The sequence below is a fragment of the Apodemus sylvaticus genome, chromosome 13, assembly GCF_947179515.1.
Source record: "Apodemus sylvaticus chromosome 13, mApoSyl1.1, whole genome shotgun sequence".
Lineage (NCBI taxonomy): Eukaryota > Metazoa > Chordata > Mammalia > Rodentia > Muridae > Apodemus > Apodemus sylvaticus.
In genome coordinates, this window is record NC_067484.1 from 74671259 (window position 1) to 74696639 (window position 25381).

The 25381-nt window shown below is 37.4% G+C and overlaps 1 protein-coding gene across 1 annotated transcript in view; it reads left to right on the plus strand.

Annotated features, from left to right (window-relative positions):
- The window catches only part of Rit2 (Ras like without CAAX 2), a 331595-nt gene that overhangs the window by 148849 nt on the left and 157365 nt on the right, over positions 1-25381 (plus strand). Inside the window, exon 4 of the mRNA XM_052155647.1 lies at positions 7385-7576. Within this exon, the coding sequence (XP_052011607.1) occupies positions 7385-7576 (192 nt within the window). The remainder of the gene's footprint in view (positions 1-7384; positions 7577-25381) is intronic.

Here is a 25381-nt window from a genome sequence, read left to right on the forward strand (position 1 = left end):
AAAATCTAACAGACAACTCCCCCACCCCTATATACATACAAAGTCAACCAAATAAATTCTTTATCTAGCCCATTGGTATGTAGGCCACGGAGGTTTTACTGCTGAGAAACAATACATTGGAACCAGGTTGGGTTATTTAAGGTGATGATATATTAATTTTAAAGGTTATTTGTATGAAAGGCCAATATCATTTTCTGAAGAATGAATCACAGGAAAACTATCACATCTTGTTTCCTCTCCTCAACCTCTTTCTCATTCACCAGCACCCCGTTCTTGTCTTATTTCAGTCTCTATGGTTCACTGGACATTTGATTTCTTATATTCATATTATTGCACATTTCCAAAATGTGAATAAGGTTGGCTTTTTGGTATTTTAAGGGTTTTTTTTTGTTTTCATTTCTCATATATTCAGTCACTAGGCATGATGTCAGGTATGTAATTGACTTGCTTTTTGCTTTGCCTTTTTGTATTCAGAGAGTGAATGTGGTGTGTGTGTGTGCGTGCGTGCGTGCGTGCGTGTGTGTGTGTGTGTGTGTGTGTGTGCTAATCTTGAAACTGGCAGAATCTTTTTGGTAAGAATAAACAACACTATATACCTGTCATACCAGGAAGCACCTAAAACGCTAGTCTGATAGTGTGTTTGTCTGTCTGTTCATTTATTATTTGAACATGAGGCAAAGATATTTCATATTGCAACCAGGTATGCCAGAAAGGAGCTAGTCCATGCCTTTTCCTAACCCTCCTCAAAAAAGTTCTTACTCTGCCTATTAAGAACCGGGAGTGTGCCCGAATTACTTTTCTACCGCTGTGATAAAACACCATGGCCAGAGCAACTAGCAGGAAAAGAATTTTTTTGGAGCTCATGTTCCAGAGTCCATCATCCCGAGGGTAGGAGCTCAGCGGCAGGCAGGCAAGAATGGTGCGGAGCAGCAGCTGATAGCTCCCATCTTCACACAAAGACAGGAAGGGAGAACATAAGCCCCAAATGGAACAAATCTTCTGAAACCTCGATGCTGGCCCCCAATGCGGTACTTCCTCCAGCCGACCACACCTCCTAATCGTCCTCAAATAACTACCAATTGGGGACCAAGTATTCAAATATCCGCGTTATGGGAACATTTCATCCAAATCGCCACAGTGATATTTATCAGAGATTATTTACTTATTTCAGAATTCATAGAATTCCCACACTATTAGTTCAAGGGAAGATGTCAAAGAAAAGGAATCAAATTGTAATATTTACTCAAAACATGTTATCTATACAAAATATTTTTTTAAGTCTGTTTTCATAAATAGTTTGATGCTTATGGGTAGCAAATGGAAAGTAGTAATATTCCTGAATAATTAACCAACAAGTTTCATTTACGGCAGGAAGCTATTGACATTAACAGATAAAGTGCAGACAACAGAATGTTCCAGATTCTTTAATTCATGGGCTAATGAGAACAGACATGATATGTTAAACACAAGCTCGTCCCTGTGAGGAGATTTCTATATCACGTTACCCAGATGCCACATAGCTGCAGAGCTTAGGCTCAGTATTCCTCGTCCCATCAGCATCTGTGGATGTTTAAGACCAGCATTTGCCCAGATTCCGTGAGAGTGACAGAGAGAAGCCTAGCTATTTGGAGTCTCCCCATCACTGTGAGCATTTCATTGTATCTGCACCATTGGGGAAAGATTTCTGACTTGGATTCTGTGACTTTTCTGATAGCTGTGGCTGAAATCTTCCCACCTTCACACTCAGTGCTGCTCCCACGGGTTTTGGGCTTATTCTTCCAGTGAGAATGTCTGTTTTGTTGAATCTGTAATGAAGGTGATAATAGGATTGAACTGCATGGGATTTAAAAACTTCATCAAAGCAATTTCATGTTTGTTCACTCAGTTGCTTTTCTTCTTTCATATAGGGTACACTAAGTATATTTTAATCTTTTTTCACAAACAAGGAAATTGAGAGGTTGAGATATTATGTGTTGAACTATGACAACCTAAGTGAGTCACAGGCCTGAGTGGCATGTGTTGTAACTCCGTTATGTCGCCTTCAGGCTATAAAGACTGAATATGAGCACAAAATACTTTTTGTTGGTGTTGTTTTAATTTTTGATAGAGTTCCTCTATGTATCCCAGGCTGAGATTGAAATTGTAACTGTTTGATTTCAGTGTCTAATACTGGAATTATAGGTGCCCTGTTACAATATTTTCCCTCTCTTCTTTAATATAGTTTATATATGATTTTTTAATATATACCCTTCTAGACTTTCATTCATTCTCTAAATATTTTGTGAATATTCCTTTTTAATGCTATGCCTATCTTCCATTTCCAAACTTATTAGATTTTTATGCTATAGTAGTTACTGAAGTAATGAAATGAATTGTTTTATCTTAAACATAGAATATGTCATTAGAAAGACGCATGTCTAGTACTAATTAATTCTCTGCTTGGAAAACAACAAAGACATTAAAAACCCCACAAACTCTTCATTTGATAAATTAAATCCGTAAGTAGAGCAAATGCATGAATGAATAATCAACACAGAAGATCAACAACATGACTCAAAATAATGAGCGGATCAAATAGACATGGTTCTCTTTATCCCAAAGTAAACAAATTAGTTTACAGTAGCATTGAAGAGGATGAAAGGAGAGAGCCTCTTTTAAAAAGTGATGTTTACCTTTTCTTTTTCTATTCCTTTTTCTTTACTCTTCTCTCACACACTACATCCTGACAGAAGCAAGGGAAGGGGATGACAACTTGGAGGAAGGACTCCTCCCAAATGTTGCAGAAATATTTTCTCTCAATCTGGGATTTCTACCCTGCCTTTGACCATTTAGTTTCTGGATAAAAGACACATACAACCTTTATATTTATAATGAGCCTTACTAATCACAAGAGCGGGGCAGATAGCTATCTTCTGTGCAGTTATGTCTATTTCCCAGCTAATAATTCCATTATGTAATTTGTCATGTTTTGTCTGAGTTACTCTTAACTCCAATTAGCTAATCTATGTGGCCATTATTTTAAGATTTTTTACCCCATGGTGCCTTCCCCTCTCTTGACACTTTTTTCTACCATGTGGTTCTCTTTTGATCCAAAGCCCCGGAACCCTAAACCCCACCTATGTCTCTTCTGCCCAGTTATCAGTTGTCAGTATCTTTATTCACCAATCAGAATAAACTTGGGTTGGGGAGGAGGCAAGGTCACGCAACATCATCTGGGTCTCTGGCAGCCATCAGTATATAGCATAGCAAAACACAAAACCTCTTTTGTTTCCTTTCTGAAAAAAGCAGACCTCCAAGTGGTGTCAATGAAACATGGCATAACAAGACGCAATAAGGTGTAAAACCTCTTATGAAGGCTGGATGAGGCAACCCAGTAGGAGGAAAAGGGTCTCACAGCAGGCAAAAGAGCCAAAGATACCCCCACTCCTACTATTAGAAATCCTGCATAAAACTCAAGCTATACAACTGCAGCATGTATGGAAAGGACCTAATGTAAGCTCATGCAGTCTCTGGGATTGCTGCTTCAATCTCTATGACTCCCTATGTTTTCCTGATGTCTTTGACCCTTCTGGGTCCTATAATCCTTCATATCCCTCTTCTATGGAGTTTCCCTACCTCTGCCTAATGCTTGTTTGTGAGTATAAGCATCTACTCACAAGATGATTGGGCTAGGCACCAATTGAGGTGTGTATTATTAGGGATGATTTCATTGATTTTTTTTGTTTCTTTTTGTCAGTCATGTTTGGTTCTACCCTAAGTCTCTTAGCCATGCAGCTTGTAGTTTCTGATTATCCAGGTAGTGTTGGGCATGGGATCCCTCTTGTGTCTAGGTCATCAAGTTGGACCAGTCATTGGTTGACCACACCCATAAACTCTGAGCCACCATTGCCCAAATACATTTTGCCACCAGGACACTTGTGGGTTTTGAGTCTAGGTTGGTGTTCCAGTATCACCTCTAGGAACCTTGCTTCGTTACAGAAGATGGTGGTTTTAGGTTCCATATCCTTCATTACTAGGAGACCTTGCTAAGGTCACTCTCATGGGTTCCAGGAAGTTTCTACTGCACTGGGTCTCCATGTTACCTCTTAAATGACCTCCTCATTCCAGTCTCTTCCTAGTACTCTCTCTCTCTGGCCCTGCCTCCTTGATCTGATTTCTTCTGTTTCCATCCTCACCTGTCACCAGTCTACCCACAAAAGTCTATTCCATTTCCTCTTCCCAGGGAGATCCATAGATTGCACCTAGAACCCTCCTTGTACTTAGCTTCTCTGAGTCTGTGGAGCCAGTGTGATTATCCTTTACACAATAGCTAATAGCCACTTATGACTGAATGCATATCATGTTTATCTTTCTGAATCTATATTGCCTCACTCAGGATAATTTTTTTTCTAATTCCATCCATTTACCTACAAATTTCATGATGCCATTTTTTCCTAGTAGTGGAGTAATACCCCATTGCATAAATACACTATTTTTTTAAAATCCCTTTTTAGGATGAGAATGAAAGACATCTATGTTACATCGAGTTTCTGGCTCCTATGAGTAATTTCTATGAACATAATTGAGCAAGTGTTCAATGGTAGGCTCGTCATTTGGGCATATGGCCAAGAGTGGTATAGCTGGATCTTGAGGTAGATCAATTCCCAAGTTTCTGAGGAACTATCATATCAATTCCCATAGTGGCTGTATGAGTATGCACTCCTACCAGCAATGGAGGAAGGTCCCCCTTGCTCTACATCCTTGCCAGCATCTCTTGAGGTTATGATCTTAGCCATTCCTATGGACATAAGATGGAATCTCAGAGTCATTTTAATTTACATTTCTCTGATGATTAAAGATGCTGAATATTAGCCAGGTGGTGGTGGTACACGCCTGTAATCCCAGCACTCTGGGAGGCAGAGGCAGGCGGATTTCTGAGTTCAAGGCCAGCCTGGTCTACAGAGTGAGTTCCAGGACAGTCAGGGCTATACAGAGAAACTTTGTCTTGAAAAAAACAAAAATAACCAAAAAAAAAAGATGCTGAATATTTCACTATTAAAGGTTGAGATTTCACTATTGAAAATTCCCTGTTTAAATCTGCACCCATTTTAAAAATGGATTGTTTGTGTTTTTTTTGACACCTAGCTTTTTGAGTTCTTTATATATTTTGGAGATTTGCCCTCTCTCAGATGTGGGGTTGGTGAAATAACATTAACCAAGCAAGTGAAAGCCTTGTATGACAGAATCTTAGTTTTTGAGGACAGACTGAAGAAAATAATGGGAGATGGAAAGATCTCCCATGCTCATAGATTGGTAGAATTAACATAGTAAAAATAGTGATCCTATCAAAAGCAATCTAGCAATTCAACACAATATCCATCAAAATTCCAGCACAATTCTTTACAGTCATTGAAAGGACAATACTAAATTTTATGCAGAAAAGTAAAAGCCCAGGTTAGCTAAAACAATCCTGAATAATAAAAGAATTTCTGGATGTATCACCATCCCTGACTTCAAGCTGAGCTATAGTAATAAAAACATCATTGTATTGGTATTAAAACAGACATATTAATCAATGGAATTGAATCAATGTCCCAGACAAATCCATACACTATGGACACTTGATTTTTTTTTAAATAAAGAAGTTGGAAATACACAATGGTAAAAAAGAAATCATCTACAACAAATAGTGCTGGTCTAACTTGATGTCTGCATATAGAAGAATGTAAATAGATCCATATCTATTACCCTGTACAAAATTCAAGTGTGTCAAAGATCTCAACATAAAACCAGATACAATGAACCTTATAGAAAAGAAAGTAGGCAATAGCCTTGAATGCATTGGCAGAGGAGACAACTTCCTGAGCAGAACACCAATAGCACAGGCACTAATACTGGTAATAAATGGGACCTTGTGAAACTGAAAAAACTTCTATAAGGCAAAGTACGCCATCAATAGGCAAACCAGCAAGCTATAGAATGGAAAAGGAAACAACCACTTTTCATATACAATGGCATTATTGATACAATATCTTGGCAGTGAAGTTATCACAATTTCTCAAAAATAGAGAAATGTTCTCTTTAGCAAGTTTATTTCTCAGGCCTACTGGAGCCTTAGTGAGAGATAGAAATTAAAAGCATCCACTGTGGCATTGTTTGTAGAGCAGCATGACTATGATACACAGGGCTGGAAAGATGACCCAGAGGGGAAAAGCATTTTCATAGACAAGCCCAAATTTTAGATTACCTGTTGCATCTATCTAATCACTCATTGTAATTTTAGTAGTAGATTCAGACTAAAAATAAATAAATAGCATGTTTTTGACTTAAAGAAACCCTATGGATTACAGTTTAAACTTTAGGATTTTCAGATGTTGGGAAATTGTAATGCAGATCGGAAGCAGCATGAAAGGCTGATAAGGCAGGGGTAGTCAGATGGGGCATGGGGCCATCTGGACTGTAGTCTGTCTTCAGCAGAAAGTGAAGAGGAGTTAGCAGAGTGTAGAATTTACACTGTCTTCAGGCAGCCAGGTCCTTCTGTTTATGAGCTTCTCTGAGAAAAGCCTTAGAATACTGTAATATGGGTGTGACTGTATTATCCATACTAAAACCTTCCTAGAAAGGCAAAGGTAGTGCACACCTGTAATCCCAGCACTTGGGAGGCAAAGGCAGGCAGATTACTGAGTCTACGGAGTGAGTTCCAGGACAGCCAGGGCTACACAGAGAAACCCTGTCTCGAAGAACCAAAATAAAAATAAAAATAAAAATAAAAATAAAAATAAAAATAAAAATAAAAATAAAAATAAAAAAATAAAAAAAGGAGTTTAACTCTAGTATGTCCTTCCCATTTCTTGCTCCTTCCTTTCTTTTCTCTGTTGGGGATTAAACCCAGGACCCCCGCATGCTAGGCAGTCATTTCTTCTCCTCTATATCTCTAGTTTCTGGTTCATATTTTTGAATAGAAAAGTAGTTCATTTCCCCAGGTCCTTTGGAGGACTTGCTCCAGATATTCCCTACAAATGTGCTCTTATTTGAAGAGCAAAGTCAGATTCCTTTGATCATACATGTCTTCAATGGTTTTAGAAAAAAAAATTCAAAAGACAGGCTGTAAGAAAATATTTAAATATTAATGTAGTGCCACATCTAACATGAACCCAAAGGCTTATAATGTTTGCAGTACATAAATTGGTTCATTTTATGAAGTGAGGTCATTCAAATATAAAAACAAACGTTATGTATATAACTTGTTATTTACCATATCTGCCCAGGAGCTCTTAAATGGAACCTTCTGTAATCAAATATCAATACACTCAAGTTTAAAATATTCACATTTTACAAGAATATATTAAATTGCATATTGACTCTCTCCAACTGAAACCTACCCAATTACTCTTCTCTCCTTCAGGCGGAGTTCACGGCCATGCGGGAGCAGTACATGCGTGGGGGAGAGGGCTTCATTATCTGCTATTCTGTCACTGACCGCCAGTCATTCCAGGAGGCTGCCAAGTTCAAGGACCTTATTTTCCAGGTCCGTCACACCTATGAAATTCCCCTCGTGCTAGTGGGTAACAAAATTGACTTGGAGCAGTTCCGTCAGGTGAGTGCAAATTTTATATTAGCTTGTCTAGTATCAAATATGACTGGTTCTAAGTTTCAGTTAACGACCTAAATTTTCTCCTAAGAAATCCACATATTTTCCTCATAGCGTATTTTCTTCCTCTACAAAAACTGTCTTATATGCTACTTCACAGCAGCCTTATCCTTCTCTGTATCTTTGTCTGTTGAATCTGGGGTGTTAGATTTGCTTTAGACAATAGTGTATTAAAGAAATGAACCTGTGGAACTTTTGAGTTTGATTTTCAGAATTCTGGAGCGTCTGCATCTTCCACTTGAAATGCTCACATTTGAGTTCCAGACTTCATATGAAACCCATGTGTTATGCGCACCAAGCTCGAACTGTCCTTACCAAGGAGCATGCATGTAGGCAAGCAAGGGCGTCTTGCAAGTTTCACCAGTAGCCACCTTCTCCCTTTCATTATATAAGACATCTCAGCCAGTCCATTTGGAACAGTAAATGGTCTCACAGCTGAGCAGGATTTGTTTTCTGACTTACAGAATCCATGGCAAACATATTTATGTCATTATGTCTTTAAGCCATTTTTCATGCAGTGATAGATAAACATCCCCTCTTCTTGTACTGAAGGAGAAAGGGTTCTCATATGCAGTTAGCATTTTCTAAACTATGCATGCTCTGCCATGATAGTCAAATAATTTCATGTATTCTTCAAACAAACTTGAGAAGATTATATATATACATATGTAAATATATTTGTACATATATATGTATAAAATTTATTTATGCATGCAAATCAACATTTTGAAAATCTAATTCTCTAAATTGAGTTGCTGACTTGTAATTTGGGATGCTTTATCTTTATTTATACCATCTTTAAATGTGAACTGGCTTTTAATAGTTTCTGTCATTTTTGTCAGTGATTATTTTTTTAAGCCAGCTACTACTGCAACTTACTAATAAAACCTTTCACTGAGGTAGGAATAGTGACTAAAGAAAACAGAGGCTTGTCCTCCTGATTTTATGTATCTCATAAATATATAAATTCACCACAGTTCATTACAGTATGTTCTCATTGAGTCAGATACCACTTCTTAGATGCCACCTGATGGGAAGGCTGTAATGGTGTCCTCTCTGAGATGGCTACCTGGAAACTGTAACCCAAATATCTGTTCAGGGACAAGGAAAGCTACTACAGGATTCCATTTTTGTGCCTTAGTTTGAAGAAAGGAACTTGCATGCAAATTAAATTTTTGTAAATATAATCCTCTAAATTTGGTTACTTAGTTATAATTTGGGATAAAAATGAATAAATTCATCTTTATTTATACCCTCTTTAAATGTAAACTGTCTTTTAATAGTTTCTGTTATTCCCTTTAGTGATTAGGTTTTAAACCAACTACTACTGTAACTCACTAAGTCCTTTTGCTAAGGTAGGATTAGGGAGTGAAGCAAACAGAGGGTTTTTTCTAACGTATGGCTTATGAATCTGAATTTTCATGTTTAAAAATATAGAGTTTTCTTAAAATGGAAAGAGCTCATATAAAGCCAATGTTTCTGAAGCTTTGCTTAACATGAAATAGAGTGATTTAGTGCAAGGCTTTTTTTGTGGTAGCTTTTTTATATTCCATATTGTACTTCAGAGTCTAAGCCTCTTAAGGTACAAACTAACTATTGCTTTAGAAAGCTGTCTTAGTTATTGTTCAATTGTTATGAGGAGACACCATAACCAAGGCAATTATTATTATTATTATTATTATTATTATTGTATTATATCCAGATTGCAATTTCTCCTCCCTCCTCTTCCTCAGTCTCTTCCCACAACTTCTCTTTTCCTCAGATTCACCCTGCTTTCATTTCCTGTCAGGTAATAGCAGGCCTTCCCAGGACATCAACCAAATACAGCAACAAGTTACAATAAGACCAGACAGATATTCTCACACCAAGGTTGAAGGAAGCAACCCAGTAGGAGTAAAAGGGTCCCAGAGGCAAGCTTAAGAGTTAGAGACTTCTCCTGCTCGCACTCTTAGGAATCCCACAAGAACACCAAACTACACAAACCACAACATATGCGGAGAACCTAGGTGAGACCAGTGCAGGCTCCTTCATCTTTGTGAGCCCGCTTGAGTCCAGGTTAATGAATTCTTTGGGCCATGTTCCTTTGGTATCCTTGATCCTTCTACCTCTTCCAAGGCTCCCTTCTCTTCCTCCACAGGTCTCCCCAGATTCCACCTATTACTTGATTTTGGGACTCTATATCTGGTTCCATCAGCTGCTGGATGAAACCTCTCTAATGACAACTATGCAAGTCTCTAGTCCTAGTATATCCTGTAGGCAAAGCAAACTGTAGGTCAGAGATTTGGCATCTGGGTTGGTGTCCCAATCCTTCCACTTAAGGCCTTGCCTGGTTACAAAGGATGGCCAGTTCAAACTCTGTGTCACCCATTACTATGTGACTTTACTAGTGTCATACTCATAGATTTCTTGGAGTTCCCACTGCACTAGGTTTCTACCTCACTCCCCAAATGCCCTCCAATTCCAGACATCTTTTCCATTATTCTCTCCTTCCATTGCCCCCACATAATCCCTCTTGTTCCCATCCCTACCCATCCCCAGGCTACCTTCCAAATATATTCTTGATATATTAAGAATATATTCAGATATTAAGAAAAATCTGCCCCACCCCATCTTTCTTGTTACTTGGCCTCTCTAGGTCTGTGGATTGTAGCATGATTACCCCTTATAGCTATTATCCACTTATAAGTGAGTCTATACCAAGCTTATATTTCTGGGTCTGGGTTACCTCACTCAGTATGATTTTTTTTTTAAGTTCCATCCACTTGCCAGCAAATTTTACGATGTCAGTTATTATTATTATTATTATTATTATTATTATTATTATTATTACAGTCAAGAAATGCTCTATTGTGTATTTTTTTTAAATCTATTTTTTGGTTGAGGGACATCTAGGTTCCAGTTCTGGCTATTATGAATAAAGCAGCTATGAACATAGTTGAACAAGTGTTCTTGTGATAGAATGGAGTGTCCTTTGGGAATGAGAATGGTATGGTTTGGGCTTTTGAAACCTCAAAACCCACACTCAGTGAAACACTTCCTCCAGCAAACAAACTTCTCAAACAATATCACTAATTGGGAGCATTCAAATATATGAGCTTATGGAGACCTTTCTTATTCAAATAAATGTACATTCTATTCTTGTTTGTCTTCTGTGTAAACTAATGTGTTGCTGCTTCTCAATTTTACTTCTGCTAAATTGTGTACTATGACAGGATTTTATTTCTGTACGAGGGAATGCTTATCTCTATGACTTATTATGACTCTATCCTCACCTGTTTTGCAAAAGAAAGAAGAAAGACATATGTATGAATCTCCTGATACCCATCTGATTAGTGGAAATCCTTTGATTGATGTCATGGTCAAGTTTTTGTTCACTTGACACAATACAGGGTCATCAGGGAAGAGGGAACCTCAGTTGAGAATGTGTCTATACTAGATTGACCTCTAGGCAAGTCTGTGAGGGATTTTCTTGATAAATGAACGACTTGGGAGGACCCAACCCACTATGGGCAGTGTCAGCCCTGGGAAAGTGGTCTTGGACCTCTATGAGAAAGAAGTAGGAGAAAGCCACAGGGAGCAAGTCAGTAAGAAGTCATCCATAATCTCTGCATCAGTTCTCCCTGTAAGCCAAATAAGATGTTTCTCCCACAAATTGTTTTTGGTATTTATCACAGGAACAGAAAGATAACTAATACACTTTCCTTAGGGCTTCTAGGAAGTATGATGAGGGGAGACTCTCACCCCTACATCACTACATTACTAGGAGGCAGTACCTGTGCCATCAGTGACTACTGCATCTCCTGTTCATACACTGAGAATTCCTGGAGAAAAAAAGGACTCTGACTGGGTTAGTCAGGGGAGGTTTAAGTGACTCTAAGAAAGCTAGGAATATGAGAACATTAGGAAACAATTTCAGTCCATGCCTTGTAGAATGACTCCACAGAATGATTCCACATCGTGGTCACATTGGCTTTCCCATGCTTTCTAGGCACCGATTTTCTAGATTCAAAGGAAAACCTTAGCTTAAAGACACAAACCTCTCCTTGAAGCAGGATCAGGAACATCCATCACCCCCTGGAGAGGTGGCTGCTCCTTCCCAGTTAGCACTAAAGTAAATCACAGCATCACAAACTCCAGAGGTCACTGAAGCCACCACTATGAACAAACAAAGGAAACAGTCGCATTCTGATTTCACAGGCTTCCTTTTCAGATAAGGACAAATATGAGTGACAGTCACAGAGAGAGTAAAAGGCATGAAAACACAATTACCACCTTCTTAAAGGTCCTTCTGCACTAAGTCTCCAAAAATGAAGTCTCTGATAATGAAGTGCTGATGTAGAAATTGGGCTTCTTACTGTGGTGTTTTTGATAGAAATGACCATTCCGGACATTGCAGAGCGGGGGTTTTTCTCTACAATGCAATTTCAATTTACACTTTATTTTCTTCTTTCAACTTTGTGCTGCTGAAAGGAAGGCATTTGAGGAATGAGAATATTAAAGAGATAAATCTATTGACAGAAGTTGACTTCACAAAGCTTTGGTAGCTAGCAAAAAAATAATAAAACTAAGACTGTGTAGTATATACTACATGGATGCTTAAAAAACTTTTTGTATTTTATATCTGAAAAAATACACATACATACATAAATACTTATTATCTATCAATCATCTATCTGTATGTCTATCTACCTGACTGTCCATCCATCCATCCATCCATGCCTGCATCCATTCATGCATCTATCTATCTATCTATCTATCTATCTATCTATCTATCTATCTATCTATCTATCATCTATCTATCTATCTATCTATCTATCTATCTATCATCTATCTATCTATCATCTAACTATCTATCTGTCTATCTATCTATCTATCATCTATCTATCTATCTATCTATCTATCTATCTATCTATCATCTAACTATCAATCTGTCTATCTATCTATCTATCATCTATCTATCTATCTATCTATCTATCATCTAACTATCTGTTTATCTATCTATCTATCTATCTATCTATCTATCTATCTATCTATCATCTATCTATCTAAAAACAAAGAGCAAAGATTCCAACACCAAAACTATAGTTCAAAAAAGTCACATGAAGCTTCCTGGAGTAACAAAGATAAGCCAGTAAAGGTGCAGACTAAGATAGGCTGAACCTGATGTGTAGTAATGAGGGATCAGTGATGAGTATTTCACAAGGCAACTCTTCTTTTCTCAGTCACCCTTGAAATAGGTTGAAACAGAAGAATTTTTCTAATTCAAGATGTCTGTTTAACAGAGTAGGTGCTTACATGGTTAATGTATTTTGGTGAGCCTCAAGGCCTTTCAACTAAAAGAAAATAGCGGAATGAAAGAGTGGAGCAATGATGCTAAGGGCATTAAGCTGTTTTTCCCTGCTTGGGTTAAAATGAAAGAGCTCTTTGTAAGTGTTAGTATTTTCTCCAGGAATACTTGTTTTGTTGCAATTTATTAAATATAATGTTACATTTAATCTGTATCACAATCATGAAGTTAGCTCTCATGTGGTGTGATGTCTATTGATCTAGGAATCAGCCGAAGCTTTTAGATATCCAGGAATTTTCACTATTTCATGCAGTCAGTTATAGATAAAAGGTACAACTTGATGTTTTCTGATTTAACATTTCACTGCTGATCTGTCAAGGACTGATCTGGCATGAGTGAATGCATTGTTTTGCTTTTTGTTTTCCCTATATTAAGAATGGTAGGATGCATCTCAGATAATAAAATAAAATAAAATAAAATAAAATAAAATAAAATAAAATAAAATAACCCAGCAATTTATTGGCAAGTAGTCACAGGGAGGATCAGAAGAGTAATTCTTTGAGTGTAAATGGATAGTTTCAGGCCCTGGACAGGACTCTTAGCCAAAGCAGGAAGAAAGAGAGTGAGGAGAAAATAAGGAAAGGAAGATGAGAGTCAGTTGTTAGGAAAGACTATTTCACGCTGCTGAACAATCTTTCCAAATTTTAGTGAAACTCCTTTTCTATGTGCAATGTTAAAGTTTGAGCGCAGGACCTGGGCTCGAGAGAACACTAAGTTTGCCCAATCCTGCATCCAGACGATTCTTTGTCTTTCTGAATCTAAGACAGCATCAGGTCCTTGAGCCTCTGTGATCGTTTTCTTCCTCCTAATCATATCATCTTTCTTCACAATGGGAAGATAAAGAAGAGAATTTCCTTCTGTGAGAAACCTTAATCAACTGCGTAAAATAGGTTTATGAATGAAACAAGGTTCAGAGGCTTGAAGGATAAAGTTTTACATCAGTCTACAAGCTGTCATATCCTTAAGACAGAACACAGTAAAGCCTTCAGTTATGACACTGAGAGAAAGAGTAACAACAACCTCAAAATTAGGGGATACTACTTTTCATTGCTGGGCAGCTCACAGTGATGTTTTGGGATTGTGGAAGTCTTTCTTTAGTTTCCAGTGAGTATATAATGCCAGAAGTGTTCTTAATTTAGAGTTGAATAATTGCATCTCTGTGCACTGAGGATAGCTATGCTGAGAAAATAACATTTATAGAGAGTTGTGGCAAATACATACTTATCATGGAAGAGTAGCAATAGCTTGAGAATGCTGGAAGAAAATAAGAAACCCAGTCTTTCTCAACACTTTTGTCCCTAGGAGCTATGCATTGAAAGTAAGAACAAAACAAAAGTATCTTGAAGCCAGTGAATATAATAGTTATTGATAAAGATAACCACATTTGCAGCATGCTTGAGACAAACACCCAAAAGAAAACAAGTGACCAGACCAGAGATAAACAGTAAGGTGAGAGTTACTTTAGGATGATGAAAACAAGCAAATGTTAGAGAAAAGAACTAAAAGTGCAAGGCGCAGCCAGTGATTTGTGGGGTGTAGGGAGGTGAGCATATCTCATAAACACGTGTCACACATTCTCAGTATAACTTCACAGGCAGTTTCTGCATTGGAGACACATTTCATCAAAGAGAAAACAAACATCCAGATATCCACCAGAATGTGTGATATGAAAATAAGCTCATTTTCAAACTTGAGACTTTATTTTCTAAATGGAAATGAAAGGTTGAGCAATGGATTTCCATCATCATGATAAACACTTGGATTTAACTAATAATTTCATTTATCTCTAGTTACAATTTTGTGGCATTTTCATTTTCTTTCTTTAATTTAATTTATTAAAATGTGAGTGTTTATTTCAATTGATATGGAAAGTGAAACAAAAGCTTAGAATTTTACATAATTTATCCAAACTGGTAGAGTTTAGAATTAGAATCTAAACCTAATCAGTTTTCTGATTTTTTTCTTTCAGGATAATCAAGCAAATAAATGTGTGCATGCTTTTAATATGTCATATGATATTTTAGATTTATTTTCTTTTATTAATTGTCATTAATTAATCAATTTTATTTATTGCTTAAGACAAAGTCTCTTCATGTATTCTTGGCTGTCCCGGAACTCGTTGTGTAGACTAGACTGGCCCCAGACTCACAGACTATTCTTTGTGTCCTATTTGTAGGAATTGTATTATAGATTTCTCAGTTGTGGTTAGCTGCCCCTAGTCAGTTGTTCTTTGCATTCTGACCACCATGGACCCTTGTAATCGTCACTGTCCATTACAAAACCAAGATTCTCTCATGAGAAATGGGAACTATAGGAATTTATGAGTACCCATTTAGAATATGGGTAGAAATTCTATTGGTTTAGGAAAATGGCAACACTAGGTTCTCCTCTAGGATTGATGATCTTTCCAGTCATGGGTGGTTTTCTAGGTTTCAAGTATTGTCATGAATTCCTTTCCATTGTGTGGACCTTCCATTTAATCAAACTGCTGTCAGTTACTGCTAAGATAAAACTGCCAACATTGCACCATTGGGGGATATCTCGCAAGCCTCTTATTGTTGAGTTGCAGATGGGTTAGGCTAGGGAATGATTGCTTCTCTCTTGACAGCTTGTGTAGTGCCTCCATGATCTGTGAGAGCTAGTCCTCACAAAGGAGACTTCCAGGTAAGTTCCAGCTCAATTTCTCCAATTCCTGACTTCTAAGTGTGTGGTGTTTTCATAAACATGGTCTTACCTTCAAGCTCTGGGAAGTGACCAAGAGTGACAGCAATAACCTGAAGTTGTTTGTTAGGATTTTAGACTCCCCCACACAATCAACAACTTGAAGGGAGGTTTGGTGTGCACAGAACTGGAATTTTTGTTAAATATTTTGTGGAAGATTATTATGACTCCATGTGGTATAATTCCCATTTATACCACATTTTAGGTTAGAGCATACAATATGTTTTTCAAGCCCCTTTAGTGTAATTTCTCATCTCTCATTCTCTCTCCAAATTATTCCCCTCCCCTTCTTACCCTTCCCTGTTCTTCTCATTTATATTTAATTTATTTATCAAATCTTTAACAAACAGCCAGTAAGTAACAATAACTTTTGGAATCTGGACATACAAGGGTGAACATAGAGACAAAATCAGTATCTTTGAGAATTTGAAAGTACAATGAACATTATGCAATGCAACAGCTCTGGCTGGGCTCCCTACAATTTATTGATCACTATTGCATCCAGTTGTAGTTTTTCATGAACTCTATTTGTTGTAAGGAGAGTCATATTTGATGAGGGGTGGTAGTTACACTTAGCTGTGAGTCTAAAGATAAGATTTAGTAGGTAGGAAGGAACTTTTAGTTTCTTACCAAAGTGGTGACTGGTTGCACTTCTTGCTCTCTTATCCATCACTTGCCATGCTGGTAACTGGCAATAATGCATGGCTTATAGGTACAGCAGCTGCCTAAGACTGTTTCATTGCTTCTCTCCCTTGGCACTTTACAGAATAATTTCTGGAACCATGGGAATTGGACAATGCTCTTACATTAGATCCAGGACAGGTCATTTGAGTCCTGGATCCTAAGAATATGGTGTCTTTGTACATTGATACAGAACCTCAACTCTTGAGACATAACCAAATGTTCCATTTATTATCTGTATTTTTTGGAGTTATTTGGATTACTCTGATCAACCATTATAAAAAAGCTTTGTCATGCTTAGTAAAAGGATTTTTGTTAATGTAGTATTGTGAGGAGCATCATTACCCCAAGTGGTTTAACGTCCTTTCAAATATATATTATATGTATGTGTATGTATATATAACCTTACATAAATATAAAATGACTCCTTGAGGGTTAATTATCTCCCACCCCCCATTATCCTTTGGTATTGACATCCCTCCCTCTTCTCCAGTTGTAGCTGCATCCCTGTTACTTTGTTTCTAACCTACTATTACATTCTTGGGCCAGCTTATTCTCCAGATATGGTTAAATTTTATATGGATTATAAGCTAGCTCTTTCAAATTGAGCATGAATTTAATTTTGGATAAATATGATTAAATTTCAAGTATTGTTTTACAAAATTTGTGAGCTTAGTGCACTAGAACACATACCTGAAAACTGCTGTCCTGGTTGAGAGTCAGGAATCTATGCACAGCCCATTAGAAGAAACAGGGAGGAAGTGTGGACTTCATTGGTGGTCAGAATGGAGGACTGTTAGGCTGGCCACAGAAAGGTGAGGTCAATGTTGCAGTAGATTCTTACTATCTGCTTGGTGGGTTGCTGTTTAAGTTATGTTTATTTTTCTCTAAATGCCTAAAAATAATTAGAGTTTGTTCTCTAATGCCTCCAGCAGTGTCAGGGACATTCCAGAGTCCTATCTAAGCATGGCTCAGTCCATAACTCCAGTTGTGTCACGGTTTTCCATACGTTTGAACAACTACATTAAGCCCCCTCCTGTCCATGACTTGAGGAATTGTTAAGTTCACTATACAGGATCTCTTTATCCCTTGCTCCCTTTCCTTGGGTGCATTTCACTCTATGTCCTTTTGTTTATGCATGTGACTTCACAGTTGGGTCACACAACTAATTAAGAAGAGTTATTCATATAAAGTCAGGAAAAATCCTTTCTGAAGAAAGATATTTAAAAAATGAAGAAGCAGACACATTTTTTAACCCCTCATATCTCAAGAAACAAACTGAAGTAGGAAAAGAGGCAAAAACATTTGAGATAGCAACCCCACTGAACAGCTTCACACTAAGAAAAGACAAACAAAGCATGGGAACAAGGTATGGAGACACTTGCCCATAATTCCAATGGTTAAGCAAGATAAGGCACAGAACTTCTGTGAGTTATGAGCCACACAGTGTTGACCCTGAGTGAGTGAGTGAGAGAGAGAGAGAGAGAGAGACTGACAGAAAGAGACAGAGACACAGAGAGACACAGAGAGATACAGAGACAGACAGAGAAACAGAGAAAGAGACCCAGAAAGAGATTCTGAGATGCCTGACTCTATTGATGGTAAGATGTGAATGCAAATGGGTATCAGATAAACAATCTAAACAGTCCCATAACCCCTAAAGAAATAGAAGCAGTCATTAATAGTCTCCAAACCAAAAAAGCCCAGGTCTAGATGGATTTAGTGCAGTGTTCTATCAGAACTTCAAAGAAGACCTAATACCAATACTCTTCAAATTATTCCACAAAATAGAAAGAGAAGGAACACGCCCTAACTTGTTCTATGAATACCACAATGACTCTGATACTTAAACCACACAAAGACCCAATAAAGAGTACTTCAGACCAACTTCCCTAATATCAATGCACAAATACTCAAAAAAAAATTCTTACAAGCTGAATCCAAGAACACATCAAAATGATCATCCATCATGATCAAGTAGGCTTCATCCCACGGATTTAGGGATGGTTCAATATATGGAAATCCATTAACATAATCAACTATATAAATGAACTCAAAGAAAAATCCCCATGATCATTTCATTAGATACTAAGAAGGCATTTGATTAAATCTATCACCCCTTCATTATAAAAGTCATGGAAAGGTCAAGGTCCATAACTAAACATAGTAAAAGCAATATACAGCAAACCAGTAGCTAAGATAATAATTGTAGAGAAACTTGAAGCAATCCCACTAAAATCAGGGACTAGATAATGAAGCCTTCTCTCTCCCTATATATTCAATATAGTACTTGAAGTCCTAGTCAGAGCAATTAGACAACAAAAGGAGGTCAAAGGGATACAAATTGAAAAGGAGGAAGTCAAAATATCACTATTTGTAGATGATATGATCATATACTTAAGTGGCCCGCAAAAATCCATCAGAGAACTCCTAAACCTGATCAACAACTTCAACAAAGTGGATGGATATAAAAGTAACTCAAACAAATCAGTGGACTTCCTCTACTCAAAGGATAAACAGGCTGAGAAAGAAATTAGGGGAGCAACACCCTTCATAATAGTCACACAAATAATATAAAATACCTTGATATGACTTTAACTAAGCAAGTGAAAGATCTGTATGACAAGAACTTCAAGTCTCTGAAGAAAGAAATCAAAGAGGACCTCAGAAGATGGAAATATCTCCCATGCTCATAGATTGGCAGCATTAGTATATTAAAAATGGCCATCTTGCCAAAAGGAATTTACAGATTCAATGCAATTTCCATCAAAATTCCAGCTCAATTTTTCATAGAATTAGAAAGAGCAATTTGCAAATTCATTTGGTATAACAAAAAACCCAGGATAGTAAAAACTATTCTCAACAATAAAAGAACTTCTGGAGGAATCACCATCGATCACCTCAAGCTGTGCTACAGATCAATTGTGATAAAAACTGCGTGGTATTGATACAGTGACAGGCAGGTAGATCAATGGAATAGAATTGGAGACCCAGAAATGAACCCACACACCTATTGTCCTTTGATCTTTGACAAAGGAGCTAAAACCATTCAGTGGAAAGGACAGCATTTTCAACAAATGGTGCTGGTTCAACTGGTGGTTAGCATATTGAAGAATGCAAATATATCTATTCTTATCTCTTATACAAAGCTCAAGTCCAAGTGGATCAAGGATCTCCACATAAAACCAGATATACTGAAACTAATAGAAAAGACAGTGGGGAAGAGCCTCGAGCACAAGGGTACAGGGAAATTTTCCTGAACCAATAGCTTATGCTCTAAGATCAAGAATTGACAAATGGGACCTCATAAAATTGCAAAGCTTCTTCTATAAGGCAAAGGACACTGTCAGTAGGAAAAAATGTCAACCAATAGATCGGGAAAACATTTTTAACAATCTTACATCTGATAGAAGGCTAATATCCAATATATACAAAGAACTCAAGAAGTTTGACTCCAGAGAACCAAATAACCCTATTAAAAATGGGGTGCAGAGCTAAACCATGAATCGCAACTGAGGAATAAGGAGTGGCTGAGAAGCACCTAAAGAAATGTTCAACATCCTTCATTATCAGGGAAATGCAAATCAAAACAACCCTCAGAGTCTATCTCAGACCAGTCAGAATGTCTAAGATCAAAGACTCAGGTGACAGCAGATGCTGGAGAGGATGTGGAGAAAGAGGAACACTCCTCCATTGCTGGTGGGATTGCAAGTTGGCACAACCACTCTGGAAATCAGTCTGGTGGTTCCTCAGAAAATTAGACATAGTACTACTTGAGGACCCAGCTACACCACTCCTGGGCATATACCCAAAAGATGCTCCAACATATTACAAGGGCACATACTCCACTGTGTTCATAGCAGCTTTATTTATAATAGCCAGAAGCTAGAAAGAACCGACATGTCCCTCAGCAGAGGAATGAATACAGAAAATGTGGCACATTTATATAATGGAGTACTAAGTAAAAATGATGAATTTTTGATGATGAATTTCTTAGCAAATGGATGGAACTAGAAAATATCATTTTGAGTGAGGTAACCCAATCACAAAAGAATACACATGGTATGCACTCAATGCTAAGTGGATATTATCCCAGACTCTCGGAATACCCAAGATACAATTCACAGACCACATGAATCCCAAGAAAAAGGAAGACCAAAGTGTCAATACTTTGGTCCTTCTTAGAAGGGGGAACAAAATACCCATTGGAGGAGATACAGAGATGAAGTGTGGAGCAGAGACTGAAGGAAAGGCCATTCAGGGACTGCCCCACCTGGGGATCCATCCCATATACAGCTACCAAACCAGAATGCTGTTATGGATGCTGGGAAGTGCTTGCTGATGGAAGCCAGATATGGCTGCCTCCTGAGAGACTCTGCCAGAGCCTGACAAATACAGAGGTGGGTGCTCACAACCAACCATTGGACTGAGCACAGGGGCTCCCTCATGGAGGAGTTCAAGAAAGGCCTGAAGGAGCTGAGGGATTTTTTATCCTCATGGAGGGAGCAACAGTGTCAACAGGCCAGATACCTGGAGCTTCTGAGGACTGGACCACCAACCAAAGAATACACATGGAGGGACCCATGGTGCTGGCCACATATGCGGCAGAGGATAGCCTTGTTGGACATCAGTGAGAGGAGAGGCCGTTGGTCCTCTGAAGGGTTGATGCCACAATCTATGGGAATGCCAGGTTAGGGAATCTGGAGTGCATGTGCTGGTGTGCTGGTGTAGGAGGGATGGGATAGAGGGTTTTTGGACAGAAAGTGATAGCATTTGAAATGTAAATAAAGAAAATATCTAATAAAAAATAAAATATGTATCATATATTTGTGCTTTACTTGATAAAATTGAATATATGTAATATTACAACTAATGTATATCACATTTGTTTACCCTGTGGAGTTTTCCATTCATTATTAATTTACAGATCTAAAACTTTTTACATAGAGGAGTGTAGCACAGTTCTTAGGTATCTGACATGTATATCAACAAATTAATTTAAGGGCATGAATAGCCACACAAACAAATATTCATATTAAAAATGTGGAGAATGCAAGAGCAATAGTATTTTGGGTAGGAAACTAGAAATATTTGAAAAAGATGAATCATTTTTATTAGCAGTTCTCTTAGAGAAAATAAGACTACTGTTGTAATAGTGTAACCTAATCTAGTGTAGGCAAACATGATTTGAAATGCAGTGTTGCACACAACAGTGAATGATCCAGTCTGTTTTGCAGTTCTTGAGGCTGTCCTTAGGGGAAGCATCTTGGAGCCATGGGAGGTAATAGTCCTGTCATCAACAGCAGCACTGGCTTTATTGGATTGCCTTACTTATTCTATGCCACTGCTTAAGAATTAGCTTCTCTTTTTTCTCAGGTTTATTTAAATTAGAAAAAGAAAAAAAAACAGTTCTTTTTTTTTTCCTTTTTATAATCAGGGGACTGATACTTTTTATAAAAGCCAGTCAGGAGTAATATTTAGGTCATTTGATTTTAGCATTTTTATAATTCTTATTTACTGTACATATGACACTGTCTCTGTATGAAAATGAGACATTAAAAGAGATACTAAAATGGTTTTAAGAGAAAGAAAACTCAGTTCACTCTGGTTGTCACCCTCAACAGAACGCATGCTTTCAGTCTTAGTGTTTCGTTGCTGTGAAGAGACACCATGGCTACTGTAGCTCCTATAAAGAACACCATTTAATTGGAGCTTGCTTACAGAATTAGTATTAGTCCGTTGTCATCATGGTGGATGCATGGCGGCATGCAGGCAGACATGATGCAAGAGAAGTAGCTGAGAGTTCGACATCCGGATTTGACGCCGGCAGGAAGGGAGACTGGGACTGGAATTTTTAAAATCCCCAAATCCATCCCCAATGACACACTTCCTTCAAGAAGACCATACCTATTTCCAACAAGGCCACACATCCATTTCAAATAGTGCCACTTTCTGAAGACAATATGACATTGTTGTAGCCATTCTAATTCTAACATTGCACTCCACTCTCTGGCAAACATTCTTGGTAGGTTTGTGGCTATACTATAATGCAAAAATGCATTTATTTCAACTTCAAAAATCCCCATAATCTGTTAAAGTCTCAATATTATTTAAATGTCCAAAGTTCAAAATCTCTTCTGACACTCAAGGCAAGCACTGACTGTAAACAGTGTACAGTCAAAATCAAAACCAGAACACACACTTCTAACCTACAATGGCACAGAATATAGACTACCATTTAAAAAGGAAGGAAGTAAGGCAAAAAACTGGCGGGAAAAATTCTAAACTAAGTATCTCCGAGTCTAATGATAAAGTGCTCTTCAGAGGGTCAATCCTTTCAGCGTTGTTGTCTGAACACACTTCCATCTCTTGAGCGTACTCCACTCTGTCATAAGCTCTCCGTGGCAGGTGTCATGTGACTCTGGAATCTTCAACGTCTTGAGATCTCCAACAAAATCGAGGCTTCACTTCCACAGCTTTTCTCAGTGGTTTCTAAGGTCCTTCATGCAGTGACTCCCTGACACATACCTGGCTTCATTGGTTTTCTTAGCGGGAGATTCTTTGACCTCTTTCTTGTATTCTTGACGCCAAAGCCAGAACCATGTAGCTGAATACGTGAAGTTTGACTGCTTGTTGGGGCTGGAACGTGACTCCTTTGCTCAAATACATTTTCATCAGCTTACTGTTTTCCATGGTCTCCATCATTGCTTAACATTTTCTTTAATTCTTTTTCACAAATTGAAAGCTTTGCTGGGTGGAGTCTTTTTGCAAAGTTACTCCCTTTGCTCCCTTTAGGATCAGGTGTTTCTTTAACTTTTATCTCCTTGAGCACTGGAGTCAGCTACAGTTTTTTTCCTGTGTCTCCTTTTCATCTCCAACTGTACATTTTGCTTATTTCCTTGCTCATCTTGCTCATTTGCATTAGAGATCTGCATGAAAGTGGCCATGGCAACTAATAATTACACAACGAAGTTAATAATAGGCCATCTTAAAATCTTCTCTAGCACTATCCATCCAACACTCTTCAATTTAGTCTTAGGACAATTTTTTGGACAAAGTCAGAAAGCAGGTACATTTCCACCAAATATCACAAGAACAATTGCTAGACCACTTTGTAACATCTTTCTTCTCTGCAACTTCTTGAGTTGTGTCCCATAGTCAAATGACCCTCAGCACTGTCTTACTTGCCCCTAAGAATATAGCTTATTAAAGTCCCCTTAAAAGTTTCAACTGCTTCCCTCCTCCAAAGTCCACACTCTTCTAACAAGAAACAAGGTAAGGCCTGACACTGCAATCCTCAACTCCTGCTACCAACTGCTGTCTTAGTATTCTAGTGCTGTGCAAAGACCAGGTGAAAGAATAGGAAGAAATATTTCAACCAAACTGTCCTTTCATGTTGCTTTCAGTAAGCGCACGCGCGCGCGCGCGCGCGCACACACACACACACACACACACACACACACACGAATACACACACATGAAAACACACACACACACAAGCCAAGGATGATAAATTCTTGTTGTTTTTCTCTTTTTTTCCATTTATTATATAGTTACTACAAAATACTTATTTAAATAGGATAAATTTGTAGAGAGATTTTAATATTTTAGCTTCCAACACATGTCTATGTCCTATGTGCTGATATTTATTTCCAATTGTTTGTTCTAGTTAGAGATTTTAGTCTTTCTGAGATCTCTTCTTTAAAATAGAAAACTTCCTTTTAGCAATTAAAGTTATAGTTTCTGCATTTTCCAACTTGCATGAAAATAAAATGCTATACATACTGGGGACTTTTGCAACAAGCTGTATCTACTTGTTCATAGGTTGATTTTATTTATTTATCTGTCTATAAATTTATACATTATATTATGTATAAACTTCTTTATTTTACCAAAATTTGAAGCTGTATTAATGTATGATTACATTATGATTGAATGTGGCACCTTTCTCATGTTTTACATGTTAAAGATGACTTTGCTAGGATAATGTCAGATTTTATTTTGCAATATTGATGATTGCCCTTTTCATTATTTTGATACTCTTAGTATCTTTATTTATTATATTATACATATAATTATAAAATTGTATAGTTTCTTAATTTCATCTAATCCTTTGTATTTTATATTATGTAAAGTATCTTTTAATTTGCATATTTAAAGATACTGTTTAGCTTTAAATTTATCTCATAATCCTTTAAAGATAATGCGATTTCATTTTTTATGTTGCAATTACCAATGCAGTTTTATTCATTTAATATTTTCTATTAGTGATGTTTTCTGTTGGCTTGTTTTACTTTTCCCTAGAAGTCCCATAAATATAAGATATTTTAAATTTTTTTGAAATCAAGTCGTAATTACATCATCTTCCTTTCCCCTTTCTCCTTCTAAGCTTTCACAAACCTTCTTGCTTTTTAAAATTTATGAACTCTTTTTCATTAATTGTTGTTGCATGTACATATATGGTGTATGTGTGTGTATGTATGTATATATGTATATATGTATGTATATTCCTGGATGCATAAATATAAACTGCTCATTCTATCTGTTGTTTGTATGTGTGTTTTGAGGGCTGATCATTTGGTTTTAGCTAAATAATTGTTGTGCTCTTCCCTGAGGAAAACTAGTTTTTCTGATGCTAGCATTTCTTGGTTTCCCTTCCGTTCTGCTGGCAAACTAGATATTCATAAATTCAGTGACTGTAGTTCCCCCATCCCACTCTAATTATTTAGAACCTTGATTCTGTCTTTGTAAAATTTGAACGGCCTGATGGAGCATACTAGATGATATGGTGCAGGCTAACAGTGCACACACCCCAGAGACCGCATCCCATCAGGAAGCGGAGCAGTCTAAGCGTCACTTATGTCCCTTCAGGGCTGTTCATAACTGTGGTCCCAAGAGTCCCCTTCTGAATTTATATTTGTAATAATTGTTGTAGCTTAGTGTTTTAGTATGTCTCTATATACAACCTCATGACCATATGCATAATTAATAAGCAAGAAAAT